At 38.3% G+C, this 22,425-nt stretch overlaps 1 protein-coding gene across 2 annotated transcripts in view; it reads right to left on the bottom strand.

The window, feature by feature from the left end:
* Nucleotides 1-22,425, bottom strand: part of adgra1b (adhesion G protein-coupled receptor A1b) — a 105,429-nt gene that overhangs the window by 64,634 nt on the left and 18,370 nt on the right. For both annotated transcript variants that reach the window (XM_055170198.2, XM_055170199.2), the window contains 6 exons: nucleotides 21,784-21,997; nucleotides 17,476-17,640; nucleotides 16,988-17,171; nucleotides 13,333-13,482; nucleotides 11,976-12,137; nucleotides 10,354-10,566 (listed from right to left, as the gene is read on the bottom strand). In XM_055170198.2, coding sequence (XP_055026173.2) covers nucleotides 10,354-10,566; nucleotides 11,976-12,137; nucleotides 13,333-13,482; nucleotides 16,988-17,171; nucleotides 17,476-17,640; nucleotides 21,784-21,997 — 1,088 coding nt within the window. The remainder of the gene's footprint in view (nucleotides 1-10,353; nucleotides 10,567-11,975; nucleotides 12,138-13,332; nucleotides 13,483-16,987; nucleotides 17,172-17,475; nucleotides 17,641-21,783; nucleotides 21,998-22,425) is intronic.

Below are 22,425 nucleotides of genomic sequence, written 5' to 3'. Positions count from 1 at the left end.
TGGCTATTCATGGCAAAAACTGGTTAAAGGCAGGGTGCATGATTTTTTAAAAAACACTTTGGAAAAGGGAGTCGGGCCAATACCAAAACACACTTGTAGCCAATCAGCATTAAGGGACGTGTCTACTAACCGACATCGTTGCCTGGAGAAGGCCACCTGATATAATATCATATTAAAAAGAAATCTGGCTAATGTGAACACAAATGTTTATCCAGCTGATCCCAATAGATTATTTTTCTCTGCTTCTCTTATATTCAGTCTGATAATGTATCTGTGCACTTTATATACTCAAATCTCTTTTTTTCTTCCTTTACCTCGATCTGTCTCTAGTGAGGTAGAGATGAAACGCTGGCAGTGTTTTAGGATTCAGATGCGTTTCTCTGTTTGCTTCAGAGAGTGCCTGTGTTAGAGACATCACACAAAAATAAATAATAAAAAATCTGGGAACACACACACACAGGTTTTCTTTTTGCAACCCCTAAACATAACCCTCACAACACAAATTCTGCTATTTTAGATATTATGTTTGATTTATAAGCTTGTTTCATTATGTGACCAAATTATTACTGGTATTATTACTGGTAATGTCAGCAGACTCCCCCAGGGACATTTGCTTAACTTAGCACGCTCTTCCATACGTTACATTTTTACTACGCTCGCTAGTATGGTTAATCTTAACCACTGTATTCTGCTGCTTATGTTTTATGATCTTTCTGTGTTTTATCCTGCATCTATTAAAGGTATAGTTCCTTTTGGGGTGGGAACCTCACAAATGTCCCTACAAAGATAGTAATATTCCTTTTTTTTTCAATAAAATTTTATTTATATAGCGCTTTTCACAATTGTTTAATTGTTTCAAAGCAGCTTTACATTAAAGGGATAGTTCACCCAAAAATGAAAATAATGTCATTAATGACTCACCCTCATGTCGTTCCAAACTCGTAAGACCTTCGTTCATCTTCGGAACACAGTTTAAGATGTTTTAGATTTAGTCCGAGAGCTTGTTGACCCTTCATTGAAAATGTATGTATGGTATACTGTCCATGTCCAGAAAGGTACACTGAAAAAATGATTCATTGAATTTCATTAATTTTTTTAAGGTAAGTGGTTGCAATCAATTTATTTAAGCTACATTTAAACAAAAGTTTTATATTTTATTTTACTTTGTTTAAATGTAGCTTAATTAAATTGATTGCAACCACTTCACTGTAAAAAAAAATCTGTAGAAACTACAATGTTATTGCAGCTGGGTTGCCAGTAATTTACCGTAGATTTCAATTTATTTACTGGCAAGAGTTTGTTCAAAGTTAAATAAATGTTAAATATTAACAAGTCTTTATCTTTACAAAATAAAACTATACAATAACAGCCTCATGCAAAGCATTCTGGGAACCAGAAATCATCTTCAACCTTTTTCTGTTTTTTGCTTCAGATTTTGTTTCAGAATGTTTTGCTTGATGCTGTTTTTTTAGTTTTACTCTGTAAAGACAAAGACTTGTAAATGTTAAATGTTCATTTAACTTTGAACAAACAGCTGCCACAACATACATTTAAATCTACAGTAAGTTACCGGCAACCCAGCTGCAATTTCTACGGATTTTTTTTACAGTGTACCTTAAAAAAATTTATTAAATTCAATAAATCATTTTTTTTTTCAGTGTAAAAAAACATCATCAAAGTAGTCCATGTGACATCAGTCGGTCAGTTAGAATGTGTTTAAGCATCGAAAATACATTTTGGTACAAAAAAATAACAAAAATTACGACGTTATTCAGCATTCTCTTCCGTGTTTGTTGTGAAGCGCATGCGCGAGCCTAAAGTCACGTGACTGCAGTGACGCGGATGACGTACGACATGACTGACGTGTTATCTGGTGCGCCCCAGCTGCTTTTTTGTGTGCCCGGGCTTCATTTATAGTCTGAGAGAGACGCACGCTGTAAATTTAAAAAAAACTTTGCAAACATGTCTAAGGATAACACGTCACCTGCGTAACTTCAGTCACGTGACTTTAGTTTCGCATATGCGCTTCACAACAGACGCGGAAGAGAAGACAATGCTGAATAAAGTCATAATTTTTGTTATTTTTGGACCAAAATGTATTTTCGATGCTTCAACACATTCTAACCGACCCACTGATGTCACATGGACTACTTTGATGATGTTTTTATTACCTTTCTGGACATGAAGAGTATATTGTACGTAGATTTTCAATGAAGGGTCAAAAAGCTCTCTGACTAAATATAAAACATCCAAAACTGTGTTCTGAAGATGAACGGAGGTCTTACGAGTTTGGAACGACATGAGGGTGAGTCAATAATGACATTATTTTCATTTTTGGGTAAACTAGCCCTTTAATGGAATGCTGCTTTGAAACAATTAAACAATTGTGAAAAGCGCTTTATAAATAAATAAAATTAAATTGAAATTGAAAAAACAATTAATATTACTATCTTTGTAGGAACATTTGTTAGGTTCCCACCCCAAAAGGATTACCAAGTACACAAATACACAATTGAAAATCTTAGATATACTCACATAAACACAATACTCAAAATCACAGTATGAGAAATTAAGTATTTTACAGCATATATCAAAGCACATTATGTAATGAATAAAATAACCATGTGTTGATGCTTCATTTTGTGTTATCCATGCATATCTCCATAATCCAATTAATCTTTTTCTCTATTTACAAAAAAATAAGACATCTGGCATCAGTTTCACCTGAATTCATGCAAAGCATCCATGAAGCCCATTTATCATCATTAAAACGAATCCATATGACTCTGGTGGGTTAATATATATGCTTTTTGAAGTGAAACGAGCAATTTATACCTAAAATATATCTAAATCTAAAATATTGTCATGTGTCATCATATGCATCATGATGAAACAATGATCATCTTACATAGCTGGTGTGTTTGGCTGAAGAAACAAAGTCATTTACACTTAAGATGGCTTGAGGGTGAGTGAAAAATGGGCTAATTGTCAATCTGAGGTGAACTGTTCCTTTATTGGTGCTATATCCAGTAACTGTACAGCAATAAACTTCAATAAAGTCCTGCCAACTGAAAGTTATGTACTGTAAATATATGTTCCACAGTATCTACTGTATCGTATATTTCAGTATATTCCCACATAACTCCCAGCATATCATAGCAGATGTTATTAACCCTGGGCCATCTCTCCATTAGGATTTACGGCTATCTTTAGTTGCATAATAAAAATGCTTTCTATTCTAGAAGACAGTGCAGGTCATTGAGCTAATGATCAGCATATCATTAACTGAATGCTCAACACACATTATAACTGTTGAATGAGTTTGGGAAATTTCAGCCAGGACAAATGGAAATGTTATCAAGAGCCAAACACACATTGTCATGTCCTTAGAGACGCTCTGCAGATTTACCTGAAGAGCTAAAGCACTCGAGGGCATTTGGGAATCTTTATTTTTAGTTGTTTAATGGAAATTGTTCAGAGCCATAAGACAAGAAACAGTTATCAGATAAGATCAGACCACTGCCCTTGAGAAAGAATAGAGAGGACATTTAGACAAGCTAACCTTACAGTTTCACATTACATCTGTATAGTGCAGAAATTTCATCAAAAGTATACTATGACCAGCGGCTTACTCCAAAAAGTCAAGACACTATATAGATTGTATAAAGTACTTTTACGGTACTTTTTTAGACCTGTTTCTATTTTTAGGCAACCTTTTCCTAAAAGACTGACGAAATACACTTTAGTATTTAATTTACCTTTTGTATAAAACCCTATATGTGAATGTTATTAATAGATTAAGGTATTGGATATATTTGACATTTTGGCTACAAAGTGCGAATAAAACATCAGCAGAGAGTGTTATGTTGCAAGATATTTCATTTCTAGATTATATAGATGTTAATTCAGAGCATACTGGTTCTTGACACAAGAAAAGCATAAAGCAGTGGTTCTCATCCCTTTGTCCCTTCACCAAAATATAAATCATGACATATTACAATTAAACAAAACATAATAATTGATACAATGTAGTGCTTCTGGTAAGTAGCCTTATTATTTACACAGAATTGATGATAAAATATTTTCCTAAATATTATCATTATTTATTATTTAATAACCACCCCAAGTGCACCATCTTACAACCCCCCCCCCCCAGCTTGAAAACCACTGACAAAAAGTATATCAAAATGTGATTCTTCATACAGGGTTCCCACACCTTAGTTAACATCAAGGACCTTTCAAGGACTTTCCAGGTACAATACCCTCCAATTCAAGGACTAAATGAGGGGACACATTTCAAGTGAGAGCAAGGTTACATCGTGTTATCTTTTCAGATACATTGTTACAGTTCCCTTTCGAGGGAACTCGCGCTGCATCACTGCAGTGACACTTTGGGGACGCCTCAAGGGGTAAGTGTGTCTGAATGTGTATATTAAATTCAACCAATGGTGAGGCTTAAAGGAATATTCAATTTTCTTAAAAGAAAAATCCAGATAATTTACTCACCACCATGTCATCCAAAATGTTGATGTCTTTCTTTGTTCAGTCGAGAAAAAATTATGTTTTTTGAGGAAAACATTGCAGGATTTTTCTCATTTTAATGGACTTTACTAGACACCAACAATTAACACTTAACTCAACACGTAACAGTTTTTTTTCGGCGGAGTTTCAGAGGACTATAAACAATCCCAAACGAGGAATAAGGATCTTATCTAGCAAAACGATTGTCATTTTTGACAATAAAAATAACAAATGACCCCACGCAATACGTCATGACGTCGAGAGGTCACAGAAGACGAACGCGAAACTCCGCCCCAGTGTTTACAAGTGTGTTGAAAGAGGACCGTTCCTACGTTGTTGTATGTCAACTGATACTAATTAATGTCTTTGTGTCAGTTTATTGTTTACAATGGTCCACAAATGTGCGTTTTATATATGTAACACGTGACCTCCCTACGTCACTACGCATTTACGTTAGGTCGCGCTGGACCGGATCTAGATGAGAGGTTGTGCTTTAAAAGTGTATATTTGTTATTTTTATTGTCAAAAATGACAATCGTTTTGCTAGATAAGGCCCTTATGCCTCGTTTGGGATTGTTTATAGTCCTTTGAAACTCTGTTGAAAAAAACTGTTACTGTTAACGACAAAGACAGTGTGACCCGGAAGTCAGGAAATATAAACAGTTGAAACAGTTTAGCACGTGTGCCTAAAATGTCTAGAATTTTTATGATATTATCCTACACTACACAGGGAATTATATGGACTTTTTTTCCAGAAAACTTCTTGAACAAAATAGATTCAAGCACTTTCAATGACCTGTATCTATGCATGATTTTTTTCCCAGATTCACAAACTTTCAAGGATTTTAAGGACCCATGGGAACCCTGTCCATATCGAGTACCAGATGTACATATAAAAAAATTCATACTAACACTAAAACATAGATGTGCTTATATACTCAAATCAGAACAGAGGCAGAAGTTCATTTCATTTGAAGGCCACTGTGTTAAATTCAATAAACAGACATGAAGAAAACACAGAATATATAAGACATACTGCAGTTTATATTCTCTGTCTCTCTTTCCCTGTTTCTCTCTCTCCCTGTTTCTCTCTCTCTCTCTCTCTCTCTGATTGTCGATCAGAGTTGTTCCCAAGAGGAAAGTCTGATTTCCCTCTGCTTTAATAACCATCAGACCTTAAAAACTCACAGCTGGATAGTCAGACAGACTTACAGATATTATTAACACCTTCATCTCTCTCTAAAAGTTTTTGTCACACTTTTCATCAGAAGAGTTTGTGAGGAGCCGTTTAGGTGTAGCTTACTACTAACAGCCAGATTTACTAAACGTGGCAAATTAGCATGCAACGCAAATGGGAATGGTAAGATCTGCAAGATATTTACAAAAAAGCGCAAATTAAATAACAAAGGTGCAACAGCTGATTTCCATTATGACCAACGTAATCTACAAGAGCAGCACACATAAGTTAAGCGTTGCAAATAAGCAGAGCTGATGGGTTAACGCGTGATGCGCTTGAGTTCAGAACCGCGAACATCACAGCTAATGGACCAAGCCATTGGACACTGAAAAGTGAAGGTTTACAATAAGTTTTGAAACACCTGGGGCCTTATGTATAAAGCGTGCGTACGCACAAAAGGGGGCTGGAAACGTGCGTACGCCAGTTACCACGCAAAGTTTGTGATTTATAAAAAACAAACTTGATGGGAGAATGGGCTTGCAGGGTGGGATATTAGGATGATTCATGTACGCACACTTGCAGGTGATCTGTTATTTATAAAGGGAACAGTGCTTTGTTTTAGAAGTCTTCATAATTTTTGGTGTATGCCATTTTTGGCTGTGGTGCGTACGTAGACTTCTACGCACAGTTTTATACATGAGGCCCCTGGATACCTGCTGCGTAGAAACCATCCTTCATTTGATCTTACGATCATTTATCAAAATTGCGTACATGTTTTTCATAAAGCAGAAAACGTGCATACCCCTTTCTTTCAGATGTGAAATCTATAAATTGCAAATGATCTTGAACTTGTGCGCAGCTGAGCAGTTTCAGATCTCCATTTTTAAACGATGCCTAATTAATGCCATAGACATTATAAAAGAGCGCTTGTCAATGTTTAAACCCCTTACGAGCAGCAAGAATGGCTTATTTTCCAAAAACATACAGCAATCGAACAAGCAAAAGTGCCGATGTCTGCTCAGACCCTGACGTGGCGCTAAGCACTTTTACACGCCAAAGAATTTGCCGTGGATTTTTGCGTACGTACACTTTACGATCAAACCTGTGCATATGCACACTTTATAAATGAGGTCCCTGGTACTGCATGACTTCTCATAGTCCTCTGCGTTGTATCCTGCGTTCTCTGCTTTTTTTGATGCCTCTTTTTTTGGCAATAGTTTTAGCCATTTCAAGCGTAGAGTAATTTAGGACATGCTTTTTTGGCTTCAAATAATCATGCAAATACTACTCATAACACACATGCAAACATAAGTAAATCGTGTGAATCATTTAAAAAATCTCCTCCCAAAAATTTTGCATCTGAAAGGGAAACTCCTAAATAAACATATGCAATAAGGTAGATCGCAAAATTAACTAGACCACACCTTTTCAGCGCTAATGATCCACTGCGTGTCTTTAGTAAATCACGACAGTCGTTATTTAACACCAAAATGATGGTTTGCGCTGGCACAAGCTGTAAGTAAATCTGGCCCTAAATCTTAGGTCAAAGGTAGATGTAAGTATTAAGTGTTGACTTGTTTTTATGGCAAAATAGAAATGATTAAATTGACAAGACATTGGCTCGTCTAATGCATACGGGTGATTCTCACGAAATCCAGATTTTTGCACATATAAGATTAAGGTCTGAACTTACTATAACCATTATTTTTAGAGGATTTAAAAAATATTTCCTATAGAATTATTTACATTTTTTATATTATCATTATCAAAAATGATCATGGCTGCGTTTCCCGATAACGGACTCTTAAGTTAAACCTTAACTACAGGTTTACCTTTTCTAGGCATGTTTCCCGAACTGTACCTTAGCGGGTTTCTTAAGGTATACTTTCTTACGTACGACGTTACCAGGTGCTGTCCATGGCGATGGTGCTTAATAGGTTGATATCGATTGCTCGACAATCAATTGTTCACTTTATGTAATAGGTACTTCGCTGCGTTATGAGATAGCGGTGTTATTTATTAAAGAAACATTTCAGAAATAGTTCAAGTAACATTTATTAGGAATATCTGGTAAAAATATTTCAAATTGCAAACAACTAAATATAAACCTTGTATATTTTATTTTATATCAAACCAATGCAAAACTCGCAACTTCATGTCCAAAAGTATAATGCATAAACTGCTCCACTGCATCCATTATTCCTTCACTTTAAAGGATAATTCATATTAGGGGTTCCCAATAAATGCATTGCACGGGGGAATAAGGTGGGTCTTGCAAGTCACCTGGCTTGGCATTACACTAAAAATATATAAAAACAAATTGTTGTTCATTAGTTCACGCGTTTATGTGCTTGGACACTGCGCAAGCAGCGCGTTTACAATGCGGATAACGCTTAATGGACAAATTTCTGGAGCCGCGCCTGTCTTACCTTAAATATAACATAAAAATATATATTATATGATATATAAATATATATTATGATTGTTTTAGATTTTAGCTTTGATTAGTTTTAATGTGGAAAATTTGTTGACCTTATACAAGCAATAATCAATTTTCTTTTGAGTGTTTATAAAGAATATGGCATGCAGCTGCCTCAAAGTTAGAAAACATTAAAAAACTTCGATGCAAAGTCGACTTAACATCAATAATAATATTTAGGAAAATCAACAATTATGATTTCGTGATGAATGTGCTCCCGTGGTCTGCGATTTTACTTGATTTGTTTTATTGCAGCAAAAATAGCCGGCAAACCAAAGATTCAACGGATCCGAAATGCACAAATGAACGAGCAAGATTCGCTGTGTAGCGCCTGCCATAGTTTCACCAACTCCTCCACCCAAACTCTTTTTTAATAGTTTCTTAAGCCTGTAATAATAGTTCGAAGCTGATGTTCCTTTGGAAAAAAAAAATCTAACAACCATCAGTGTAATAATGTCTAATTATGTGAATATTTTATTCTTTAAATAAAAAAATGCCTAATTTAACACGGAGTGTACTTCAACTTTTTTTTACAGATATTTATAGACTGCAATCTACACAAGCTTTTATCACAGTGATGGCCCCTAGCGGAGTCAAGTGGGATAAGGTATAGCTAAGAGTGCTCCAGACCAACCTTCCGAACGAACGACTTACAGAAGTGATACGCAACTAAGAACGTTTCGTGAAACACGTATTAACGATAAGGTACAGCTTAAGGTACAACTTAAGAACGACGTAGAGCTAAGAAGGTTTCGGGGAACGCAGCCCATTACCGCAACATGATAATACATTAAATATATGCATTTACAAACTCATGTTTGTTAATGAGAACTAAAAAGTTGTCTAGGTACTATGACAAACAAAATTTTAACTTTTATCTGGAGAGAAAAAATAAGAACTGCTTACCTGGTAGCCATCTTGAGTATCACAGTCAATTATGTCCCTTCCAACAATTTTTTTTAAATGTTAGTTCTTTGAGGGCTTAAATAATGATTGAAAATTGTTGCGGAGGATAAGAAAATTGGTCTTGGACACATTTATATTGTGCAAAATATGTAAATAGTACATGAAGAGATGTTTGTAACTGTATGCTTCTTATTTTTATACTCTTACTTTGCATTTACTTTTTTTTATCAAAATGTTTTATGACACCTCATAAGTCTAATTTCGCGAAAATCATCCATACGCGAACACTAGGCTTTGAGGCATGCAGAGTGATAGACCACACCAATAAACTCTAATATCATATAATACTTAGGTATTTACAAAGGCAGATTATAAAACTTTTTAAAAGCTTTGTAAAATTAAGTTTTAATTGTTTAATTACCTTTTGTGCAAACGGGAAAGGCTTTCATTTATGTGACGGTTTGATGGGTCTGCACATGACACACGCATCTTGAGGGACAGCGCACTTGAAAAATGCATGAGAGGAGGGAAAGCTCTCATTTGTCATCTTTTAGCTGGCGGCAGTAAATGTGAGTTTGTAACCATAGTGACGCGAATAGCGTCTCAACTACGAGGACGTGCATCGTCTACGAGTGTAGCTGCGCCTGATCGTAGTAATAGATGGTGCAACTGACCCCTGATATATATTTAACAGAAATTCTACCTGATGTTTTTTCAGCTTCAGAAACCGACACATCCTATCTGTGCCCTTCTGATGTGCTCTGTCACATTTCATGTTAATCATACAGTTAAAGACAGGCAGTGTGACAGAAACACACACACACACACGCGCGCACACACAGACACTTTAAACTGGCACAATGAACACCATAGTTTTACAGCAAATAAAAAATCTGCTTTTAAGAACACAGTAAAGAAAGTGAGTCACACCTTCATACAACACACTCATACTTCAGACAAAATATGCACAATGAAAGCTTACTCACAGAAAGAAAATGAATCATCTTCTTCCAGTAGTGTACTACAAAAAAACTCACAATATGGCCCCGCCCACAAACAGTGATGTCATGTATAATGAATGATCCTGATGAAAACGGCATTTAGATGCATGTTCTTGCACCATTCGTTCTATTGTAAATTATAACCAGAGAATGTGTAAGGTGATTTAATTTGATTTGATTCATCAGTTTGAGGTCATAAATCATTTAACCAACACAGGCAGAATGTTTGGATCAAGGTGTTTTAAACCAAATGGTTAGTGTTGTCTTACCTGGCTGAGCTGGTTGATGGGTGACCCCGAAGCATTGACAGTGTGACATCTGATGTTTAACAGGGTGTTCTGCTCTGTCCCGGTATCATCAACCCCCTTACTGTCGGGCATAGGGGGCGCTATATGCAAACGCTGCACCACAGTAGCACACAATAAACCCATGACACCAGATGATTGGATCCTAAAAGCCTCTAGAGCAATGTTAGGAGAGATCTATAGAGAGGCGGAGAGAGTAAGAGAAAGGATGAGATTTTGACCTACTTTGCTCAAACTAATTGCTTGCTTGTTGGAAAATAAACATCATTCATTGTATGAGGAGCACTGGAATGTGTCAAGCAAAAACGACTAAACAAAGACTCCATTAACCGTCTGAATCTGTAACCCATATTATCAGAAAAACAGCTCAGAGATGGCCAAGCATTTCAATATTTACATGAATAAATCTTTATACAGACATGTGCATCCACCTGTGGCTATAGTCATATACAGCGGGGAAAAAAAGGATTTGACACATCAGCATTTTTATCAGTAAGGGGGCTATTGACACAAAATTTCCACCAGATGTAGCCATCAAGCCAAATATTGAATTCTTACAAAGAAATCAGAACATTTAAGTATACAAGTTGAGTCATAATAAGTAAAGTGAAATGTCAAATACTTATTTTCATGATCGACTTTAGAAATGCAGTACATTTATCCTATATCGTGAAATGTTTTATATGTGGTCTGACTTAAACCTCATTCACACAGACCTCTGGTCCCAGAAAATACCCGTAAAATTGCCAGACAAGGGTCTGTGTGAACAAAAACTCGTTCCGTTAATCTTCTGGGATCGTTGCCGGAAAGAGGACCTAGTCAGATACACGGGTAACCCTCTGTGTGAACAGAAGCCGCAACAATGCCATAAAGGGCGTGTCGAAGTGAGGACGCGCGCGTCATCATCACAACGCAAGTTATGGTTCAGCTCCTTACAACGAGAGATAACGTGCATATAAACATTCACCACGAGAAATGTTGCAAACTAGATTGAAGCAGTTATCAGGAAATGATACATGAGATGCATAAACAATGACGCACGTGCCGTAGTGAGGACGCGCGTGTCATGGCAACATGAAGTTGGTTTAACTCTTTAAAATGAGGGATTTACAACATTCACGACGAGAAATAGCAGCAAACTGGACTGAAGCAGATATCATGTAAGTTAGCTCATTACTTACTGTGTTGAAACGGAGATCATTCAGCAGCATAAAAGAATATCGCGTCACGTGCTCATTTGAGCTATAATAAAGGAAAATACCCGCACGTCATGCCAACAAGATAATATCGTTCAGCTCCTCAAAATGCGGGTTTTAAATGCATATAAACAATCACGATGAGAAATGTCTGAAAACTGTTTTAAAGCAGAAATCAGGGAGCTCGTCAAATACTCGTACATTATACGTCACACCCTCACGTGTCTATACGGGAATTATCCGGGATGTGTCTGAACGCTCACACAGATTCCGGAAAAAGACTGTCTGTGTGAACAAACCAAAATCAAACTAATCCCGCAAAATACCCAGACACGTTTTACGTGTATTTTCCGGAATTACTGTGTGAAAAGGGCTTTAGGGAAACTGTACCTTTGATAAGATGGATGTGTTTGTGTTGAGCACGACATCCGCGATTCGCTCCACACACTGGACGATACGCGTACAGGCGCGAGCTTCGTTCTGTGCCATCCAGAGAATGTGTTCATCCACCTGCATCATGTTACTGGCAATGTCGAACACGTGATCACTCAACTAGAAAGAAACATACAAACAAACACATGTCTAGGTTTTACTCATACAAATTTAATTGCATCCCCCCAAAAAAAACGGACTTCTGTGTCAGTTTTTGTGCACTTAATTATTATTTAATTCTTCAATTATTTAAGCTACATTTAACCAAAAAAATTGGAAAAATAAAATAAAATAAAAAACTTTAACTATGTTTAAATGTAGCTAACAAAAAAGATTTTTATTTATTTTATTTTTCAAATTTTTTTTTAAATGTAGCTTAAATAAATTAATTGCAACCACTTACCTTAAAAAAAAATTACAAAAAAATTTAGTAAATTGAATGAATCTTTTTTTTTCAGTGTACTACGTTGCAAGGTATATGGTTCTGTTTTTTGTGTTGCGATTATCAATGAATACACTAACAATTAAGGTAAATTGTTAAAATTTACACTTGATATTTATACTGGGGCACAGCAGATTTACACTGGGACATGTGCCCCAGTAAAAGGGGTCTCGCGTGGTCCCCGGTGTGCAGTATACTTTTAGTAAACAGTATACACTGTATACTAAAAGCTCTTCCTGCTGAAATGTCAGGACAGTAAGTGCTATTAAAATGCCGAACATGTGTACACAACACTTAGAGCTGAAAATAGCTGATAACAATGTGCAGTGACTCAAATTGGATTTAAATTGCACAGTAGCAGAGCGTCGAGCTTCTGAACAACACGTGCATTCAGGAGTCACTGAGACGGATAACAGAGTCCATCTGAATGATTCAATCCAAACACATACTACTAAATTATAAATAAAGAAAACAAACACATAGTGCAGATTTAGGGGTGGTATTATCCCTTTCTGACATCACAAGGGGAGCCAAATTTCACTATTTTTTCACATGCTTGCAGAGAATGGTTTACCAAACTAAGCCCTGGGGTTGTTCTCTTTAACATTTTCTAGGTTGATAGAAGCACTGGGGGACCAATTATAGCACTTAAACATAGAAAAAGTCACATTTCCTTGATATGTCCCCTTTAATATTTAATCATATTAATAATCATTTTATGCACCAATATATTGGCTTATATCTAGTATTGATGCTATGTTAACTCTGTATGTATAGCCTCTCTTCAAACAAGCCATGTTTCTCAATATGTTTTTATTCTCAACTACCAAAAACTACATAAATAACATAATTATTATCTGATCTGATCCTTACCTCTCTGATATGATCAACCAAACGTGTGAGTCTTTCTACGAGGTGCGTAACAAATATGACATCCATCATGTCTCCAAAGAGTGCCGCCCTGCTGGTGAAAGAGGAGATCTGCTGCGCTAAAGCCAGAGCAGTAGAAATATTTACTGGTATCTGAGACAGAGAGACAGAGGGAAATAATTCATTAATATTGCAAAACACAATGATTTGAACTAAGTGTATGCACAATGAAAGTTTTAGTGTTGCTTGCCTACAAAAAGAGGCCACCATGATGCTACTATGATACTGGTGACCCAAAATATCAGCTTATTAAGTCATGATGTAAGAAAACTGTTTCCGGGTCCAAGCCTTCGCTGATTTCAATGGAAGATACTTTTTAAACAGCCATTTATCTATTCAGTATTTTTCACCATTTATTTATTCACATTTATTATGAGCACTATTTATTCATATCACACATTTAAGCAAACATGTTATAAACTCAGTGTACACAGAAGTCTTCAGGATTACAGAATAACAGACAGCAGTATATGTTTACGAGCCCTTGTCTGGTCATCTTGGATTTTGTTATAGAGATAAAAATTTGGATCAGGGATTTTTTTTTTGTAGTTTTGCATTATAATATGAGTGTATCTTAGCATGTTGTTTTTGTTATTTCCCTATGGCATTTGAGATCCGTTGGACCCGGAAGCACTGGATAATGTCAGACTTAACAAGCGGATAAGGATTAGGATGATGTTCACGCGTTTCTATGTTTTCTTATGCGTTTCTGAAAGGACTTCACTGAGAGAGAGAGAGAATAGAACGTGCATGTTTATTTTCTTAATTTTGTGCAAAACACAACATGTTGTTTTTATTGGGAGGGGACAGAAAAAAACTAGACACTTTAACATTTTAAATGATGTATAAATCATATCTTTATGTCCAAAATCAGCAAAGTAATCTAATACCGGTTACACACAAAAAGATTTTTTACATCTTATAAGATTTTCAAAATGTGACAGACCACAAACATGAGGATAAAAAATCCTAGATTTAAAGACGGAGTCCATGATGTTGGAAAGCCAATGTTGATATGAAATCACCTAAACAAACACGCCTCTACCCCAATAAAATCTGGACCTTCTGTTGATAGACCCGCTCCACACATACGCAACCCGGCAAGGATGTCAGTTAGTAGACACGCTCCTTACTGCTGATTGGCTATAAGTGTGTTTTGGTAGTCGGCCCGTCTCCTTTTCCAAAGCGTTTTTCAAACATCGTGGACTCCGCCTTTAACAGTTTTGCTCCTATAGTGTGTGGTGTGCCATAATGTGTCAAAGACAGCACACCACACACAAACAGATTTTCAACCAGAGTCTCGACTGTGAACAAAGGAAATCGCACAAAATCTTGCGTGACTTCAGAATAAGCATGGCGGACGATTTGCAGAAAGAAATTTCAATGATAGTGTTTGGAATGATTTTCACAAAAAAACTCCAGGGAAAAAAAGGAACGTGACTGCTCGGTATTCCATCATTTCTGTTTCTGATTGGATATTGTTTCGTTTCACGTGATAATCTCAAGAGCGTGGGCACGTTTGTCCTCAGGGTTCCCCCCACAAATCAGGATTTCTGGTCGTAAATATTAAACATGTTTAATCTTTACGATTCGCGATCGGGGCGGCTCTGAAGTTCGTTCGATCAGGTTCAGACACTCTTAACACACCTCATACCAAGGGAAAATCTTATAAGATAATCTGTAGAACCATCAAGATAATCAGGACAGAGCTAAGATTGTCAGAAGGGGGAAATCGGCCCGATTATCTTTTGGTGTGTACCCAGCATAAGTCCCTTTAGGCCAGTGCTTCTCAAATAGTGGGGCGGGACCCCCAGGGGGGGCTCGAAGTGACACCAGGGGGGGGGCGCGCGAGCCCCGGGGGAAAAATACTTTTTCAGGAAGTGATTTTTTGCACTGTCACTTAAAGACATTACAGCCCAATCACGCTTATAAGCCGCTTGAGTTTTTATTATTATTTATTGATTATATTTAATTTAATTTTTCAGTATCAAACGGTCAAAAAATATTATACTTTAAACAAGGATTGATTTTTTTTCCAGGCAAATTGATGCATTTTAACTCTTTTCTGTTACAGACTAAAAAATGTTAATAAAGTTATTCTTTGCTGTAAGTTGATCGATATTTCTTTTTTTGTGTTTTCTTTAATGTTAATAAGGATACAATGTTTTGCAGATGTGTCATTTTAAAGATAAATTGTACTATTTACAGAGAGTTGGGGGGGCGCGAAATGTTTACTTCTTCCTAGGGGGGGCGTGACAGAGAATAATTGAGAAGCACTGCTTTAGGCAGTGATTTAAAAAAAGAGGAGGTTGTGGACCCCTGAGTGTTAAACACGAAATAATTGATATTTGTGAAGATTATTGGCTAAAGTGGTAAAGTATCTGATCTCAGAATGAGTTTTAAAGAAACACTCCACTTTTTTGAAGATATGCTCATTTTCCAGCTCCCCTAGAGTTAAACACTTGATTTTTACCGTTTTGGAATCCATTCAGCTGATCTCCGGGTCTGGCGGTAGCACTTTTAGCATAGCTTGAACAATACATTAAATTTGATTAGACCATTAGCATCACGCAAAAAACTAACCAAAAACCTATATAAAACTTGACTCTTCTGTAGTTACAGAAAATGAAAAGTTGTGATTTTCTAGGCAGATATGGCTAGGAACTACACTCTCATTCTGGGTAATAATAAAGGACTTTGCTGCCGTAACATGGCATTTTCAAAAAAGTGGAGTGTCCCTTTAATCCTGTGCACTTCAAAGTCAAGATCCTCTACAATTATACGCACAACCGGCGCAACGTCATAGAATGTCTCTGAACAGGTTCACGCCCACTTTTGGGGGAAATCGCACTAGACGTTCCATTGGCTTCCATTCAAAATAGCGGAACAAAGCAACCTTCGCACACAGCCGGCGGGCGCAAACAACTTGTGAAATCACTCAGATTAAACATGTTGAGTAATTATCTGTCCACCCTGCCGATCACTCAGAGCGCGAGGGATGAATTAGCATATTTAATATGGTCAATATGGAAACATGTCTCTTTCATTCTCCCAGCATCAAATTTGTGTAACAACGCTCCCTATTGGCCAGAGGTGTCTTACCCGGACATTTACTCGTACCTCATCGAGTCAACAGGGAAGCAAGTGAATGATTTTACTTCGTATTTGAAAGTTACTTGGTATTTATTTATTATGTCTTTATATTTAGAGTAATGAGTGCACTTTTCCGTCCAGCCATACAACTAACTGGCTTAGCAATATATCTAGTAATCACTGGATGGCGTTGTTACACAAAATCTGACGCTGTGAGAATGAAAGGGACATGTTTTTATATTGACCAAATTAAATGTGTTAATGTACCTTTCGCGCTCTATGGCAGGCAGGATGGACAGATAAATACTCAACATGTTTAATCTGAGTGATTTCATAAGTTATTTACGCCTGCCGGCTGTGTAAAAACGTTGCTTTGTTCCGCTATTTTGAATGGAAGCCAATGGAAGCGCTGTTTTTTATCCCCCGAAAAGGGGCGGTGACGAAATTTACAGTCAAGTTCCCGGATGTGCCGGTAGTCCGTATGAAGATGAGGAAGGTTACTGACCTGTGTGAATTTGTGCAGGCTGCGGGTTAACTCGCTTGTATAGGAACACTGGTTGTAATCGTCCTCTGTCCAATGGCCTGTTCTGTCACACCTACGCCACGCCCTCTTCTCGTGAGAGGCGGAGCTAAAGCTGGGAACTGTACAGGGTAGGAAAGCCATAAGTCCAGCTAAAGTCTTCGGCCACCTGTACAGTCAACACATCATCACACTTTAAAAACACACACTTGTGCAATATAGGATTTATCGTTCGGCAAACTTATTCTTTGTTGTTTTTTGCATCGACTTTAAATCTAATTCTGATTTTCAACACACTCAAATGAGCATATGAAATTGTTGATTTATTTGAGATGATATGAGTTCAGTACCAAAGAGGACAAAGATCAAAGAAGAAATAAGAGATTTAGTATTACGTCTGTGATTTTAAGTTTGACGTTTATGTCTTAATGCGACTGTAGCGTCCTTATTTATATCTGTGGATCTGCACACACCTGAAGTCACCTTTATTAGTGCTGATCCTCTCAGCCGAACAGTACACCGCAGACGTCTCCAGAACCACGATCTCCATGCCGATTGAGCTGTTGCCACGGGAACTGGTCACATGACAGTGCCAATTACCGGAAACACTGACATCAATGTTGGATAAAATGAGCTCACTGCAGGTGGGGAGGGAGAAACAGACACTGAGTCATAACATATCAGCTTCTTATTTTATTAAACACATTTACCTTTTATTACTGGAATGCATCGAAATGACATATTATTTATGTCCCACGTATGTTTTTGTGCATTTAATTAAACAACAAGACACACAATAATTATTTATTTTATTAAATAACAATTCACCATCACGAACAGTTTAGTTTAAATCAAGAGCAGCAGCCAACACAAGTCTGAGGTTATTCATTTAAATTTAACTCTAGCATTATTAAAACACTGTCGAATGTTTAAGAGCTAGAGGATGAGGAAGTGAGAGAGTCATGCATACAGACAGCAGTGAATCAATAAACACACAAAAACACAAATCTGTTACTGTATAAATGATGAGAGGCTAAGGGAGAAACAGCCAAACCAAAGCACACACAAACGCACACTCACAAAGACACACATACAAATGCACGCATGCCTGCACACACACAAACATCCACACACAAGCACACTGAAATACACACGCACAAAGACAGACAAGCACCCCCACACACATACGCACACAGATACACGCAGAGTCTCTATCTGTTATGCAGATAACACCAGCAGGAATTGTTCAGCTATACCGATGATGTCTAAGTATTTTGATTACTGATTAATGCGTTTGGACGTGTGTTGGGCCCGCTGCAGTTCTGGTGATCCATCTGAACCGAATATGACACAGCAAGCACAACCTCAGTGATGAACAACACAGCTGTGAGCCAACAGAACTGGACCTCTGCCTGTTATACTGAGAACCACAGCCAAAACACAACACAGTACTGCCAATAAAGTGACATGAATGAGATGCACTTCTCTCAGTCTGATCTGCCTCTCAGATATGAGCTGTTGTTATTGATGGACATCGCAGCAGTTATAAAGTCTCAACAGGGTTCGTGAGCACATGGTTTGCTGGATTGATTCCCTCTTATGAGCACAAACAAACACAGCAGGCACATCATACTGAACTCAATTCATACCAGCAAGAATCTCTGTCAGACTCACAACTTTACACAAACATTTATACAAACACACATGGCGCATGTAGTGAAATGGCTTCTGAATGACCTGCAGACGGTTTTTAAATAAAGTCCAGCTGACATTACCAAACCTTCCTTTCTTAGCCACTTACAGAGACCATCATCCACTACATACAATTGAATGCATAGTGGACAACATGAGCTATGTCTAAAGGCCATAGTATTATAAGAAATCCTCTAAAGCACCCTAACAATCACCTTGTAATGCTCTTGAAACTCCCCAGGATCACCTGTATAGCACTGTGATATAAATTACTTAAAACATCATAACAAGGCCCTTGTAACAACGCAAACCACCTTAACATTCTAGATGTGGGTGTTGCATTGGAACACACACACAAACACACACAAACACACACACAAACACACACACATTGACCTTCCCGGCCATCCACACTCATATGCATACCATATTATCAGTGTAACTGACAGTGTAACAGGACTGTGAACATAAAGCTGATGAATATTTCAAAAGTGAATGTTAAGAGTTTTGTTCACTTAAGAAACACACACACATAAACACTCATAATCTTCTGGTGACATAGAATTCACAACATAGACATAGAAGTCTAACACTGAATCTTTCTGTCTGATTTGTCAGACACTAAGTTAAAGCGAGTCCAGCACGAGCCAGAGCGAGTCCGGCAGCGAACCAAAACGAGTCCGGCAGCGAACCGGAGCGAGTCCGGCATCAAACTGGAGCGAATCAGGCACCAAACCAGAGCAAGTATGACACCAGTTCAGAGCAAGTCTGACACCAGACCAGAACAAGTCTGACACCGGACCAGAGTGAGTCCAGAGCAATTCCGACAACGGACAAGAGCGAGTCGGACAACGGACCACAGCGAGTCCGACACCGGACCAGAGCGCGTCCGACACCGGACCAGAGCGCGTACGACACCGGACCAGAGCGCGTCCGACACCGGACCAGAGCGCGTCCGACAACGGACCATAGTGAGTACGACATCGAACCGGAGCGAGTCCGACATCGAACAGGAGCGATTCAGACACTGTACCGGAGCGAGTCAGACACCGTACAGAGTCCAGAACGAGTCCGACAACGGACCAGAGCAAATCCGACAACGGACCAGAGCGAATCCGACAACGGACCAGAGCGAGTCTGAAACCGGACCAGAGCGAGTCCAACACCGCACCGAGTCCGACACCGAACCGTAGCAAGTCCGACACTGTACCGGAGCGAGTCCGACACCGTACCGGAGTGAGTCCTTCACCAAACAGGAACGAGTCCGACATTGAACAGGAGCGAGTCAGACACCGTACCGGAGCGAGTCCGACACCGTACAGAGTCCAGAGCGAGTGCGACAGTGGCCCAGAGCGAGTCCGACAACGACCCAGAGCGAGACCGACAACGACCCAGAGCGAGTCCTTCACCAGATCAGAGCGAGTCTAAACCCGGACCAGAGGGAGTCCAATACCGCACCGAGTCCGACACCGAACTGTAACGAGTCCGATACCACACCAGAGCGAGTCCTTCACCAGACAGGAGCCCATAGCAAGTCCGACAATGGCCCAAGGCAAGTCCGACACCTTACCAGAGGGAGTCTGAAATCAGACCAGAGCAAGTCTGACACCGAACCAGAGCGAGTCCGACAACGGCCAAGAGCGAGTCCGACACTGAATCATAGCGAGTCCGTCACTGAACCAGAGCGAGTCTGACACAGAACCAGAGCAAGTCAGACAGGTCTGTCTACAGTGAAAACACAGCTGTTAACCCCTGTGTTACCTCTCTTTTTCACTCTCTGTCTCTTTCTCTTTTTCCAGAAGAATCCCCTGGCGGCCTAAAGCAACATGACTGCAGAAGTTATAGTGTAGCCTGAGAGAGTCAAAGACTAAGTGAGGGTTTATTCAGAACTAGAATGTGCAGGAATCCATCAGGATCGACTCTTGGAAACATGAATGGAAGAAAAAGATAGGAATGAGGTGATGTGAGAAGAGAGACAAACAGAAGAGCACCATAACAGCTGTCAATCAAAGTATGATCAAAATACACAATATAAAAGACACATTGATTATCATGCTAATAAAGATAAAATATCACATTAAGATTAATCTGAGATACTGAAATACTGCTGAAGCTTTACTCACTACTAGCTTTATTTTTCTTAGCCATCTTGAAGTGACTTTATAACCAAATGTCCTCGATATAATTTATAGTGGATGTATGAGATCACAACCATAAAACTTTTTGCCTTTATTTTCAAACATCAGGTTGAACGCTCCTCACACCCCTACAAAAATAAAACACTACAGATGGATGGACAGATGTTTAAAATAAATGTGCTTTTATATTTTTATATGACATTTAGACATTTACATACACAGACAAAATTTTAACATAATCCAAATAGTTTTGGGAGGTTATGTTAATATTTAAATAATCTATTTGCTTCACCTCACATTCTAATCAAACTTCTGAAACGCTCAGCTTTAGTGTTAAGATTATGAGTGAAATCCGAGAGGGAATTGAGTCAGAAGTGAACGAGGTCTGACTATAAAACAGATGATTTATAAGACGGGCGAATGATTCAGAGTATCTGCTGCATACTAATAATCCCACACGGGAAAAATTGAAAAAGGAAGGGAAAATATAGCTCATGTGAAGTGAAAAAACACTTTCGGCATCATGTGTGAGGTTTGTTGACACGGGGAACAGATTTCCGTCACACTTCATCAATATTTATACTCATACAAAGCTGTGGCGAGACTGATACATCAGATAGAATCTGTGTGTGTTTGTGACCTCAGTCAGAAAATGAAGTAGTAAAAGGACACATGGTGATCTGTGAAGTGTTTGTGCTATATTAGCACTCACTGGTGTAGCATAATGCTTCTTGAGTATTCAGTAAAGCCTGTCAGACCTCCACAGGGACACACAGACCCATCAAGGGCAATGATGAACCGTAAACTGAAGTTTAATATTCAGCCCATTGTTAGAAATTCATTTAAAAAGCTTTCTCAAAACATTATAATTCTGGAGAATATTTCCAGCATCAATGACACGTATAAGTTTGTTTTGACACTGTGTAAAGAGTGGCATCTCATTCATCTCACCTGGTAATGAGGCAACAGTCATGAATGATGCTTTCCTCCACGTGCACACTTCTCTCCTCCAGCGTGTGCACGGGCCGCTGCTCATGAACCCATGTGAGTTTGACTGAAGGATGGAGATAAGAGGCTGTGCACTGCAAAGGCAAACGATCACCATGAAACACCAGCTGCCTCTGACTCGGGATCAGCTGGAGGACAGGGAGCTCCAGAGGTCCGTCTACAATAAAGACAAAAGCAGAGATAGTCAATATCACTGGACAACGTCTACAAAAGCTGTTTAATCAAGCTCAAGTATGTTCTCATCTTCGGCCGTGATCAGATGATGTCAAAGTATTGATGTTTATAATGACTGCACATCATGACTCACTGTCTAAAAGATTTAACTGGATTAAAATAGTCAGACGTTTAGACGAACAAAGTCTTAAACATGAGAGACGTTGTTCATCATCAAACATCTTTTGTAGTGATGTTGTATGAGAAAACTGCTTAATTTCTTAAAATTTATGTAAAAGGAAAACTCGGGAGACTGACAGAGAGAGACTGTGTATTTATTTAGTTTTAGTTTGGAGACAAAATGTCTACAAAACTTTAATCTGTTAAAGCCTCCACCTGAGGTCATCTAAAGATTTGCTTAAATTTACAAAG

This window comes from Misgurnus anguillicaudatus, chromosome 11 (genome assembly GCF_027580225.2).
Source record: "Misgurnus anguillicaudatus chromosome 11, ASM2758022v2, whole genome shotgun sequence".
NCBI classification, from domain to species: Eukaryota; Metazoa; Chordata; class Actinopteri; order Cypriniformes; family Cobitidae; genus Misgurnus; species Misgurnus anguillicaudatus.
The sequence above is the reverse complement of the archived record's forward strand: the minus strand, read 5'-3'. Positions and strand labels throughout refer to the sequence as shown.